This window comes from Pecten maximus, chromosome 4, assembly GCF_902652985.1.
Source record: "Pecten maximus chromosome 4, xPecMax1.1, whole genome shotgun sequence".
Taxonomy (NCBI): Eukaryota; Metazoa; Mollusca; class Bivalvia; order Pectinida; family Pectinidae; genus Pecten; species Pecten maximus.
The window spans coordinates 34,707,696-34,721,938 of NC_047018.1; the positions used below are offsets into that span (position 1 = coordinate 34,707,696).

Here is a 14,243-nt window from a genome sequence, read left to right on the forward strand (position 1 = left end):
ATATGTATTTGATTAGGACCTATTATTGGCCCTTTGTAGCATATTTTGCAGACGCAATGTGGCATAATTAAAAAAAAAATAATGACAAAAAAAAATAATCTAAAAATCTTAAAAAATGTAGTATAAGGACTGTTATTCGCAGGTCCCTGTATTTCCTTTTGATTAACGGCGAGTCAGGTGATTGTAGCTGCGCTCTTCTAAGGCTTTGCCTTCATTCATATTAATGAAATCCTCTTTTTTCCACAACGGCTTGCCATAGAAAACCCACTTTTTTATGTTACACTACAATTTTAAAGTCGCGTACGGAGCGCTTCGACTTTTAGTAAAGACAACAAGCTTCAAGCTGATCTTGATCATTCTATGGGAGTGGCCTCCCTTGACCTGTCATGCTTGGAAACACAACAACAACATGAAAGCTCGTTTCAGGTGTTAGCTGACAGGTATATATCCCACGTATTATTCTCACTATAAATATACATAGATCATTTACTTACCCTTAGTCACGGAATCACTCATCTGCTTATATCAATCTGAAAGTTCATTCTAAACTTGCATATCCACCTTGATCAGTTGATATTTTCAATCTTAGAATCTAAGCGTTACTCGATCAGTACATGTTGCACGTGATATATAGGTACGTGTTCATGCTCACGTCGTTGACTCGACCTCATAGTTCACTAACTAGGGCGTGCGTGTATGTGACGTCGAACAGGAAAACCCGGCTTCACACCCGCCTTATTACAAAATGTGCTTATTCACATCCTTGATATGAAAATTATTTGGGTCAACGTCGTTCTCTTACTGTTTAATGTTCGGACCTGGAATACGGAAATATTACATCCGGACTTGTTTGAATAAATCATTGGTTGTACATATTTGTCAACGTGAAAAGAAAAAAATGTGGATTTATACTTTTTTTTAAAAAGACCAGTCAGTCCAAAGCTCTGAAGAAAGCTGAAAAATGTACAATATATTGTTATCCAAAAGAAAATAAACAATATTAAGGACTAGGAGGGGTACAATGTATGTCTTGTCAAGCTTATTTTCAAAAATAGCCAGAAATACTTATATATAAATTGTTTTATTTATTTTTGTTACTTTGATTGAAAATGGAAACTTTATGAATGATTTTGACATATAATGATCATTTGACTTGTGTAAAAAAAACAACAACTTTGCCTTGTTTTCATCTACTATAATATAGATCTATATATTTATCCATACATACTTGGAATTTGGGAAGCATAAAACCCCCCCCCCCCCCCCCCCACAAAAAAAACAAAGCAATTTTCAATTAATTTTACTAAATTTAGTTTGTACCAATAGCTGTTTACTGTCATTATATATGTAGTGTAATATTTCATTTTAGATTCAAGCAACATTGCCAAATATTCCCATGTGCCACACGCAATGAGAATAGACGACCACTGACCTCCGGCATGGCTTTATCTCAGGAGTTTGTTGACCATCACACACACCCATTATCCTTCACTCGTACACAATGGCAGTTAGACTTGCAAGGAGCCCTCTACGAACTGGACCTCAAAATGTGTCAGTTGAAAACCCTGACATACAACTTCACTTGGTCAAAAGATAGGTAAATATTCAAAATGTGCAGACCATTGCAATACATTTAAGTTATAATCAGTTCATTGGCCAATATTTGGCAGGTCTAAATCTTCTTTTCATATAATGATATTTTGAGCTGAATCATTAATATCCTTTCTCCCTCTCCCAAATTGGACATTTAAAACCAAAATTAATTTGCAGTGCATAAAAACATTTGCAAATACATGTACATGAAAGAGGAAGGACTATACATGCAATATTCCTTCACAATTTCACGTGAATTTCACATGAAAAAATTCACATGAATTTCACGTGAATTTTTTTCAGGTGAATTAATTCACATGAAAAATTTCAGATGAATTTCAGGTGAAAAAAATATTCGCGTGAAATTCACATGAAAAAATTAATGTGAATTTCATGTAAAAAAATTCACATGAATATCACATGAAAAAATATTCACATGAAATCCATGTGAAATTCATGTGAAATTCACATGAAAAATTTCACATGAATTTCATGTGAAGGAATATTGCCTTTGTATGTATGTTAATTTAGTCTACCTATTTAGATAAAAGTTTGAAAGAGGTACATTTCAAAGTAAGTTGAATGTAAGATGAAGAGGGGTGGCTCTGTCCCAAAATGAGTGGATGTCATCTGGATGATTAATTGGTATGTCCTTTCTAACTAAAGGTAAAAAAAATAGGGATTATCCATATTAATTAATTTCTATGGAGAATGAAAATGATGAGAGATATTGAATAAAGTTGTGGGCATTGTCTATTTCATTGCAGGTTGATAATAGAGAGATTTATCTATTTCACTAGCTTTATGAGATATTTGTTTGTTACACTATTAGTTAATCATAAGGGATTAGGGATTTGTCTTTAAAACCATTGGTACAATGTACACAATAGATGGTGGATTTGCCTGTTATGCTGTAGGTTGATGAAAATGTGTCTATCGTACTGTAGGTAGATACTTGATTACACTATACCCAGCTACACAAGAGGCTGATGAAAGATTTATCTTTAACAATGTAGGCTGATAAGAAATTTGTCCTATTTCACTGTAGTGTAAGTTGATGAGAGATTTGTCTATTTCACTGTAGTGTAAGTTGATGAGAGATTTGTCTATTTCACGGTAGTGTAAGTTGATGAGAGATTTGTCTATTTCACGGTAGTGTAAGTTGATGAGAGATTTGTCTATTTCACTGTAAGTTGATGAGAGATTTGTCTATTTCACTGTAGTGTAAGTTGATGAGAGATTTGTCTGTTTCACGGTAGTGTAAGTTGATGAGAGATTTGTCTGTTTCACTGTAGTGTAAGTTGATAAGAGATTTGTCTATTTCACTGTAGTGTAAGTTGATAAGAGATTTGTCTGTTTCACTGTAGTGTAAGTTGATGAGAGATTTGTCTATTTCACTGTAGTGTAAGTTGATAAGAGATTTGTCTATTTCACTGTAGTGTAAGTTGATGAGAGATTTGTCTATTTCACTGTAAGTTGATGAGAGATTTGTCTATTTCACGGTAGTGTAAGTTGATGAGAGATTTGTCTGTTTCACGGTAGTGAAAGTTGATAAGAGATTTGTCTGTTTCACGGTAGTGTAAGTTGATGAGAGATTTGTCTATTTCACTGTAGTGTAAGTTGATAAGAGATTTGTCTAATTCACGGTAGTGTAAGTTGATGAGATATTTGTCTATTTCACGGTAGTGTAAGTTGATGAGAGATTTGTCTATTTCACAGTAGTGTAAGTTGATGAGAGATTTGTCTATTTCACTGTAAGTTGATGAGAGATTTGTCTATTTCACAGTACATTTTTCGTAGTGTAAGTTGATGAGATATTTGTCTATTTCACTGTAAGTTGATGAGAGATTTGTCTATTTCACGGTAGTGTAAGTTGATGAGAGATTTGTCTATTTCACTGTAAGTTGATGAGAGATTTGTCTATTTCATGGCAGTGTAAGTTGATGAGAGATTTGTCTATTTCACTGTAGTGTAAGTTGATGAGAGATTTGTCTATTTCACTGTAGTGTAAGTTGATGAGAGAGTTGTCTATTTCACTGTAGTGTAAGTTGATGAGAGATTTGTCTATTTCACTGTAGTGTAAGTTGATGAGAGATTTGTCTATTTCACTGTAGTGTAAGTTGATGAGAGATTTGTCTATTTCACTGTAGTGTTATTTGATGAGAAATTAGTCTCTTTCACTTCAGTGTAAGTTGTTGAAAGATTTGTCTATTTCACTGTAGTGTAAGTTGATGAGAGATTTGTCTGTTTCACTGTAGTGTAAGTTGATGAGAGATTTGTCTATTTCACGGTAGTGTTAGTTGATGAGAGATTTGTCTGTTTCACTGTAGTGTAAGTTGATGAGAGATTTGTCTTTTTTCAGTGCTGGAGCTACATCTGATCTACAGAGGAGGATTATAAAGATAGACCTATCCCTAAATGAGCTGACAGCACTGGAACATGACAGTTTTGTGCCATTCAAAAACGTCAGAGAACTTAATGCATCCCTCAACAGAATCACCAAGTAAGAATTTCATATCCTTTTGGAATGAAAACAAGTTAAGTATGGTAGAGAGTTTGCTGGTTCTTAATTTAGCTGTTATATTACTGTGCATTGGCCTTTTTCTGATTGGTTTAGACCTTTTTGACATGTCTTGACAAATTTCAATATTGACCTGAAACTGGCGAATTCCAGCATGAGAGGTTAACATTGCAAATTCTTAACTTCAGCTAAAAATAGTAGGCTTCAGTATTTTTGACAAATCACAAAAAACAACAAAAAAACAGCTTAGAAAGGTGATATTTCTGGTCTCTGTGAATGTCAAATTTGTCAGCTTGTATCAACCTAAACTAAGTCAATAATTGTATTCTTAGACTATTACAAAGCTACATTTGTAATACAAATGACTTCCTTCCGTCCATCCATCCACTCGCCAGTCAGTCCTTCTGTCTGTCCAGATTCGTTTTCCACAAATTATGTTTTGAAGACATGATTGGATTTTGATGAAACTTGCTTGGTAGACTTATTACCTAAAATATTTACTGAAGTTCAATTATCAGTTTATTCCGCACATATTTAATGATGCTGCTGTGATATGATTGGCTGATTGCGTTCCACATGATATCTTTTGAAGGAATGATAGGATTTTGAAGAAACTTGCTTGGTAGACTTATTGCTTTAACCTCTTGCTCAAGATCGATTATCATCATATTCCAAGTATATTTAATGAGGCTGCTAGGACCTGATTGGTTGATTGCTTTCCGCACAACATCTTTTGAAGGAATCAGATTTTGATGAAACTTGCTTGTAGACTTGTCACTAATTATGTTGATTACTTTCACAGAAACATGATAACTGAACACAAATACATGTTATGCTTCTATTGATTCTTTTTTATGTTTTTATGGATGTTGCCCACTTTAGTTTTATGTAATATAATATTTGAATGGGAGGGGAGGGGGGGATATTTATGATTATATGTATTTCATTGTTTATGAATACATTTTGTCTTGTAAGTAAAATGCAGTGTATACATGTAGATACAATTGTATTACTGTTTTGGTACTTCTTTTTTAAAGCTTTATGCACGAACTCTTTGTATATATGATCTCTCTGTATATATTAATAGATTCATTTTACAGCAGTTTCTTGCCTTGAACAATTGAAAGGTCAACAAATAAAGATTGATGTCAAAGGTCACTAGCTGTATGCCTAAGCAAAATTTTGCTACAATACAACTACACTATGCATTTAATTTTGTGTTGTTTTTATACTGATGAATATTTCATACTAAGTTTTCTCTCGTTTGCTTCACATCTATAACATGTTTTGAATCAAGAAAACTTCTATTACTTCAGGTTTGCAGGGGTGGAAGTGTTTAAACACTTATATACACTCAACCTGTCCCATAATTCCATAAAACGAGTGGAGAATATCATATCCATTCCATCTCTGGTGGAGTTGAACCTCAGTATGAATGAGCTCCGGGATATCTCCCTCCTACCTAGCCTCATCAACCTGGAGATCCTCAATGTCAGCAATAATAAAGTACGTTGATCACTGACTGATTGTCTAGATAATTAATATGAGGTTTAAAAGATAGATATGTAAATGTGTCTCTGACTACTTAAGAGACAGTGTGAGTTTATGACTCACTAAAATGTCCTGGAGACTAAGAGAGTTTTAAAAAGTCTCCGTGAGGACCAAATGTATTTATCATACAAATGTGCCTGACTATTTCATTGGCAAAACAAATTTATCACTGACTAAATGTCTTGGTGATTAATAGAGTTCTAAATTGTCTTAATGAGGATTGAGATGATAAGATTTATTATGCAAGTGTGTCTCTGACAATTTCAATTCAGAACAAATTTGTCACTGACTAGATGACTTTTGACTAAGACAGTTTCAAAGTGACTTAATGAAGTTTAAATGATAAATTTACAAATGCATCCTTGAATATCTAGGAGAAAGAATGAGTGATTAATTGAGTAAATCGTAAGGTGACTGAATATACGTAATACAGCACATGATTTGGGTGAGTCAATTTCTCAAAGATTGAGTTAAAATTTAAGTGATAAACACCAAGAATTTTGATAGATTGGTATTTGAGCAAATGATATTGTAATTTGGTGATAAAAAGACTGCAATGTAATCAAAAAAGGCTGACTTACTCTGACTTAGCCTTTTACTTACAAATGTACTGGTCAGTAATGACCCTGAGGGTGCACCGACTTACTGGTCAGTAATGACCCTGAGGGTGCACCGATTTACTGGTCAGTAATCACCCTGAGGGTGCACCGATTTACTAGTCAGTAATGACCCTGAGGGCGCACCGATTTACTAGTCAGTAATGACCCTGAGGGTGCACCGACTTACTAGTCAGTAATGACCCAGAGGGTGTACCGATTTACTGGTCAGTAATGACCCAGAGGGTGCACCAACTTACTAGTCAGTAATGACCCAGAGGGTGTACCGATTTACTGGTCAGTAATGACCCAGAGGGTGCACCAACTTACTGGTCAGTAATGACCCTGAGGATGCACCGATTTACTGGTCAGTAATGACCCTGAGGGGTGCACCGATTTACTGGTCAGTAATGACCCTGAGGGGTGCACCGACTTACTGGTCAGTAATGACCCTGAGGGGTGCACCGATTTACTGGTCAGTAATGACCCTGAGGGTGCACAAACTTACTGATCAGTAGTGACCCTGATGGTGCACCAACTTACTGGCGAGTAATGACCCTGAGGGTGCAACGACTTACTGGTCAGTAGTAACCCTGAGGGTGCACCGCCTTACTGGTCAGTAATGACCCTGAGAATGCACTAACTTTCTGTTCAGTAATTAACCAGAGGGTGCACCTACTTACTGGTGAGAAGTAACCCTGAGGGTGTACTGTGCTATCACTGAAAGTCGTGTTTAATACTGATTTGTTTGTCCTCATTTATAGATGTTTAATTTATGGTGCATTTTCAGTTAGAATCCTTAGATGGCATCCAGGGTCTTCCAAAGCTGAAGGAGTTGTACGCCCAGCGTAATGAAATAGTAAGTTATATATCTAGTATAAGAATGTGTTCATAAATTGTACATTTTGTATGTCAGAAAAAGCAGCTTGAATGATATTGAATTACCCCTATATATTTTTTTTAAGTTGATGAAATATCAAGTTTTGTTTTTGCTTGTTCATTTTTGTTATAATCCCAAATCTGTGATGATATTGTGATTTTTCTCTTCAGAGACATGTTTTGCCATTGACTGGATGTTTCCACCTTCAAATCTTGAATGTGTCCAGTAACAGTATACATGTACTACATACAGTTGTTGGGGTCATCTCACAACTCAAACAGCTAGAGGTGCTCAACATGCATGTAAGTATATCATATGTTGTTTGATATATGTCATCTATACTTTACACCTCTCCTATTTACCTATTTACCTATTTTGACAATCTCTTCCTTACTGAACGCATTCCTGTACTTCATCTTATATCACATTGCCATGATTTATGATTTATTTCAAGCAGCTTTTTTTTGTCTGAGTATATTAGTGTGTCTGACTTAAGTAAACAGTTCAAAATTCATTATTTGTCAATAATATAGTGTGTTTATAGATAAATGATTATTCCTTTTTTAGTTTTATTAGGTTACCAGAGCTTTGCTCAAGTGACCTATTCTAATCGCCTTTTGTCCGTCGTCTGTTGTAAGTGCGTCGTCCATCCATAAAAATTTACATTTTTGACGTCTTCTCCAAAGCCGCTGAATCAAATCCAATGAAATTTGGCAGAAAGCTTCTATAGCTAAAGGTCAACCAAAATTGTGAATTATATGGTCCCTTCCCCAAAGGGGCCTGAGGGGCGGGGCCAAAAATGGTCAAATTGACTAAAACTTCCAAAATCTTCTCTTTACTCTCAGATATGGTGGAATCAAACAACACTCTTCATAGATGGAAGGGTCTTAAGGTGCTTTACCCAAATTGGGAATTTCATGACCTTTGGGTCTCACGTTTGCCCCTGGGGAGGGGATAAACTTTACTACAGTGGTTCCCCTATTTATGACCACTCTCAAGAACGACCACCTTTTGTATGCAACCATGTTTCTCATTCACTGACGTTTTCCAACAATAAATTACCCCTTCTAAACGACCACCCTGCTGTATAGTTTATATTAGCAAATCACTTTTTTTGTCTATCATTTGTTGGATTAGTATTGGAATTCATTCTAGTTTGGTTAAAATTATCAGCATGGGATGACTGCTTGATGGTATGCACATGTTGGCCCTGATTGACCCCCAGGGCTGATGGACGGGGCCAAAAAGGGTCAATTGAATTAACCTTAATATGTACTTCAAAACTCTGGTGACTGTTAAGGCCCATGGGCCCCTTGTATAATATATATACTATGAGATTTCTCATGTTTTACATTTATATATATATTGATTCTATATATGTATTACTTAATATTGATTTAACATGACAGTGTTTTTGTCAGTATTACATTTTGTCTTCTGTCACATTATACTGTCATGAATGACACTGAATTTAACAGCAATACATTTACAGGGATGTTGAAAAATAACTGTTTTACAGGGCAATGTGGTGGAGAGGGACCCTATGTATCAGAACGATATCCTCAAAAACACCAACGTAATGACATTAGATAACATTCCGATACGACCACTTCCACGACAACCTGTACCAAGTGTAAGTATATAGGAAATAATCAATATTTCTCAAACACCATTTTCAGCTGCCTTAAGGTTCTTTTATAAGTGGGCTGCAATAGCTGAGAGCACCAGCCATGTAACCTCAGGTGAAGATCTGTTGCCTGGTTTGAGGATCTTTACCCTTGTCGGTTTGTGTTTCTCAGGAACATGAGAAATGGTTTGGTCTGTGCTGTTGTGGCTTTGTCTTTGGGATTAACGCTTTACCTCAATTGCTCTGGATGGCATGCCTCCCATATGTTATTCAGTGATGAAGTCACCAACTACTACAAGGAGACTCGACCTCAAAATGACCCTGGTATTTCAGGGGCGATAAACCCAGCAAACAAACAAGTACTTCCATAAAATCCTATTTCAGTATAGCTCAAGAATATTCTATATAAAATTGAACATTACCCTGTTACTTTTACTATATAGTAGCTTCTAGGTATGAAATATTTCAAATTTTGAAATTTTACTATTATTCATGTAGTAATGAAATGTTACGAGTTTGGTTCAGTGATCTCCAGTTGGTAATATAAATAAATAAAAGTTATTTTTGCATCTTTTTATTTTGTTTTCAAAATTGAAATATGAATAACCTAATGGAAATAGTTTAGTTTAAATATAACTGAGGGGTTGAATATGCAATGTACAATGTATATGCATATGAATTGGTTGTTCTATGGATATATGGAAGGTATTGACAATTCCATAGAACTATGACCCATTCCCGAGTGATTTTAATGTACTGTTCTTATAAAGTAAGTATAGATACATTGATCATAACAGTTCAATGAGAAGTCTTTGAATTTTCATACATTTCAGTATGACTCCAGTGATGTGAAGCACAAAAAGAATATTGAGTCACTGAAGCAGGCAGCCCAGCAGGCATTTGAGGAGAGGATGAGAGAATCTAAACAAAACATGCAGGAAAATGTCCGCTTCCTCCAGAAAAGGATCATGTAAGTCTGTGATAAACTCTTGTAAGGCTATCCTGTACTCTCCAAATATACTCTAAGAGACATAGAATTATTGTTGCATTATATTGTTATATGAGAATTGTAGAATTACAGACAAATTTTAGTCCCTCATAATTCGACAAACAGGAATTCACACGACTCTTGTAAGGCATGAACTTTCACCAGGCAATTAGGGTCAAGAACAAAATCATAGACTATCACAAGGCACCTTCACAAGGCAACCATGGACTCTCATAAACTGAGAGGCAATCATATTCTCACACAAATCAGACTGTCACAAGAGAAATTAGTTCTAAAGGCATTCATGGACTCATAAGACATTGTGTCTGTTTAAATAGAGTCATCAATGCACAGGGCATTTTAGATAGCATTGAATGTAATTTATTGCCATTGTCTTGTTTCCACATATGGTCTTCCTTCTTATTCCTGTCACACTGTTCTGTTGATCTTCTAGGGACCTCCAAGACGAGTATACTCTATATGATGCTAAACTGCGCAATGACTTGGATGCTTGTCTAAGGTGAGATTCTCGAGGGTATTTTAATCACTATGTTCTGTTGATTTGGAGATGTACATCTTGATATCAGCCTCTAACTATCTATGAAATATTTGTGATGATGTTTCCACAGGTATCTGGACTCCTTAAGTATTCCTGACCTCAGCGACATGGACAAAGCTAAATTACGGGATGAAATTACTTCACCAGATGATGGTAAATTCTGGCATGTAAGTTATCAAGTTTTAATTATTGAGAGGAAGCATAAAATATTTTTTATAATACTAATAGGTATTGTTCCATGAATTTTTTTTATTGCTGTCGGAATTATGTGGTGGTACTGTTGATAAATCAGTAAATAGCATTCATGTTTATGTTTCATCATCATCATCATCATCGTTGTCGTCATCATCATCATCCATGTGTATCAAATGTTCATGATTGACATAGTATTATTATATGATTTTGCACCATATCGTTGTCGTCATCGTCATAAAGACAACAGTCATGTATATTAAAAGTTAATGACGCACACAATATAATGATACGATTTTGCACTATATTGTTATAGTCATCGTTATAAAGATGACAGCCATGTATATTAAAAGTTAATGATGCACACAATATAATTATACGATTTCGTATCTCTCATACACACCCTCATACATCAGACATAGAGGCAAGAGTCATATATAATGCTCACACATTCAAGAGAGGGAAAGAACATAATAAAGAAATTTTAACTTTGTAGAGTGGCAGAAGAAGTAAGCGACCACCACAGAAGACAGACTACAGTGACATTAGGAAGACAGAGGAAGTAAGATGGCCTCACGTTTTAAATAATTTGATGACTAAATATATAACTTATGTAATCTTATGTTTCATTTACAAAATATTTGTATCTGGTAAAATGAATAGATATGTTTCCCAGTTATATTAATTAATTTCTATCAGTAAGTAGTTAACAATGTACACCTTATCTAAGTACATTTTGTAAGTAAACATGCTATTATATACCTAGTACTTGGTCTCTGACCTATATATATTTTCATCAATATAGTTTTTCCATCATATATAATGTTATTACATCAATATAAAAATTCTTTTCAGCTATTACGCTTTGCAAAACATGAATTGGGGAAGCATCCAGAATGAGCAGAATGAAGTGAAAGGAAACATTTCGAATAGATATCCAATTATTGCTAAAAAGACATTCCAGTCCGTCCACGACATTCCACCTGTTGTCATCCTACCTACTGCTACGCTGGGACTTTTCATACTAATTGTTGCGTATGATAACAACTTTTTCAATGTCAAAACATACACATCGGTAGCTATATATCTGTCATCAATCTGTCCGTCCTCAAATTTTATTAAGAATTTGACAAGTTTGCTTTTCACTCGTCAACTGTGATACTTAAGATGTTGATATTTGAAGTTAATACTTTTTGTTGGTAGTTCTATAGGTGTCTGCTGATACAATTTGATCTGTGCTATCACGTTACAACCATTTTTTTTTTTGACATGCATTGAACTTTGTTGAATTTTGTGTTTGACTCCATTTCAGTTAAATTGGAGCTGGAGACATACATGCTTCATAGACATTGTCTAGTTTATTATATTGCAGTTAAATATTTTGTATAGAGGTCTGAACTTACATGTTGTTATTGTGATAATGACTGACTCATTATTTTACATACAATTACAGCCTTGTAGTTGAAAAGCGTCCATTACCATCCATTAGCATCCGTATTTCATGATCAGAAGGTTATCAGTGAAAATAGCAATGATGAGATATGTGGTCTGTATTTGTATTGTTTACATGAACGTCATTGGTTTGATTAATACTTTACACTAATTGATTAAATTATGGATTCTGTACTTTATGTTGTTAGCTCCCTTTTTTGTCAGGAGAAACAAGAAAGACTAGGGCAAGTTTAGTAAGCTTGATTAGCTTAGCAGAAGTGTGTATACATACTAAACCAGATATTGATATAGCTTGTATTAAGAAAAATTAACAATAACATCCAGATCGTACACATAATGATTTTTATCTTAAAATTGACATTTTGTATCCCTATGCGAAAACATTGTGCACATGTTCAGTGGACATGTATAGGTTTTTGAAATATGCTTTTTTGAAGTTTTGACTAATAAGCCGTTAGGTTGAAATTGATTCCTGTTTGAAGAACGGGATCATGGTGAGTAATAAAATCAGTGTTATTTGTAGATCAACAAGGTGTTCATTGCTCACAATCGATTAGTCCAGAAAACATGTACATTTATAGATGGGGATTGTGGCTTTCCAGGACTTGATCTAGTATTGTAAGTTATTTGCAATCACTTATGATAATTGTATAGGAAATATCATGGAGCTTTAAATTAGGATATTTTTCTCTTCTTTCAATTTCATGGATTTGCCTACTGTTTCTGTAGTTCCACTGATTTGCCTACCGTCTCTGTTGTTTCATTGATTTCCCTACTGTTTCTGTTGTTCCATTGATTTCCCTACTGTCTCTGTTGTTTCAGTGATTTCCCTACCGTCTGTGTTGTTCCATTGATTTCCCTACTGTCTCTGTTGTTCCAGTGATTTCCCTACTGTCTCTGTTATTCTATTGATTTCCTACTATCACTGTTGTTTCATTGATTTCCCTACTGTCACTGTTGTTTTATTGATTTCCCTACTGTCTCTGTTGTTTATTGATTTCCCTACTGTCTCTGTTGTTTCAGTGATTTCCCTACCGTCTGTGTTGTTCCATTGATTTCCCTACTGTCTCTGTTGTTCCAGTGATTTCCCTACTGTCTCTGTTATTCTATTGATTTCCTACTATCACTGTTGTTTCATTGATTTCCCTACTGTTTCTGTTGTTCCAGTGATTTCCCTACTGTCACTGTTGTTCCATTGATTTCCCTACTGTCTCTGTTGTTTCAGTGATTTCCCTACCGTCTGTGTTGTTCCATTGATTTCCCTACTGTCTCTGTTGTTCCAGTGATTTCCCTACTGTCTCTGTTATTCTATTGATTTCCTACTATCACTGTTGTTTCATTGATTTCCCTACTGTCACTGTTGTTTTATTGATTTCCCTACTGTCTCTGTTGTTCTATTGATTTCCCTACTGTCTCTGTTGTTCCATTGATTTCCCTACTGTCTCTGTTGTTCCAGTGATTTCCCTACTGTCTCTGTTGTTCCAGTGATTTCCCTACTGTCTCTGTTGTTCCATTGATTCCCCTACTGTCTCTGTTGTTCCATTGATTTCCCTACTGTCTCTGTTGTTCCAGTGATTTCCCTACTGTCGCTGTTGTTCCAGTGATTTCCCTACTGTCTCTGTTGTTCCAGTGATTTCCCTACTGTCTCTGTTGTTCCAGTGATTTCCCTACTGTCTCTGTTGTTCCAGTGATTTCCCTACTGTCTCTGTTGTTCTATTGATTTCCCTACTGTCTCTGTTGTTCCAGTGATTTCCCTACTGTTTCTGTTGTTCCAGTGATTTCCCTGTTTCTGTCGTTCCAGTGATTTTCCTACTGTCTCTGTTGTTCTATTGATTTCCCTACTGTCTCTGTTGTTTTAGTGATTTCCCTACTGTTTCTGTTGTTTCAGTGATTTCCCTACTGTCTCTGTTGTTCCATTGATTTCCCTACTGTCTCTGTTGTTTCATTGATTTTTCTACTGTCTCTGTTGTTTCATTGATTTCCCTACTGTCACTGTTGTTCTATTGATTTGCCTACTGTCTCTGTTGTTTCAGTGATTTGCCTACTGTCTCTGTTGTTCCAGTGATTTTCCTACTGTCTCTGTTGTTCCAGTGATTTCCCTACTGTCTCTGTTGTTCCAGTGATTTCCCTACTGTCTCTGTTGTTCCAGTGATTTTCCTACTGTCTCTGTTGTTCTATTGATTTGCCTACTGTCTCTTTGTTTCAGTGATTTGCCTACTGTCTCTGTTGTTTCATTGATTTCCCTACTGTCACTGTTGTTTTATTGATTTGCCTACTGTCTCTG

The 14,243-nt window shown here is 35.4% G+C and overlaps 2 protein-coding genes across 3 annotated transcripts in view; one reads left to right on the top strand and one right to left on the bottom strand.

The window, feature by feature from the left end:
• LOC117325928 (glucokinase regulatory protein-like) overlaps positions 1-809 on the bottom strand; it is a 41,753-nt gene extending 40,944 nt beyond the window's left edge. For both annotated transcript variants that reach the window (XM_033882444.1, XM_033882445.1), the window contains exon 1: positions 495-809. The gene's annotated coding sequence lies outside the window, so the exon portion shown is untranslated. The remainder of the gene's footprint in view (positions 1-494) is intronic.
• LOC117325929 (internalin I-like) lies at positions 357-12,138 on the top strand. The gene is made up of 12 exons (XM_033882447.1): positions 357-440; positions 1,370-1,597; positions 3,956-4,096; positions 5,431-5,620; positions 7,052-7,120; positions 7,312-7,443; positions 8,661-8,774; positions 9,602-9,738; positions 10,211-10,276; positions 10,386-10,482; positions 11,004-11,069; positions 11,363-12,138. The coding sequence occupies exons 1-12, from the start codon at positions 361-363 to the stop codon at positions 11,405-11,407; spliced, it is 1,365 nt and encodes a 454-aa protein (XP_033738338.1). The 5' UTR covers positions 357-360; the 3' UTR covers positions 11,408-12,138.
• Positions 12,139-14,243: the final 2,105 nt, after the last annotated feature.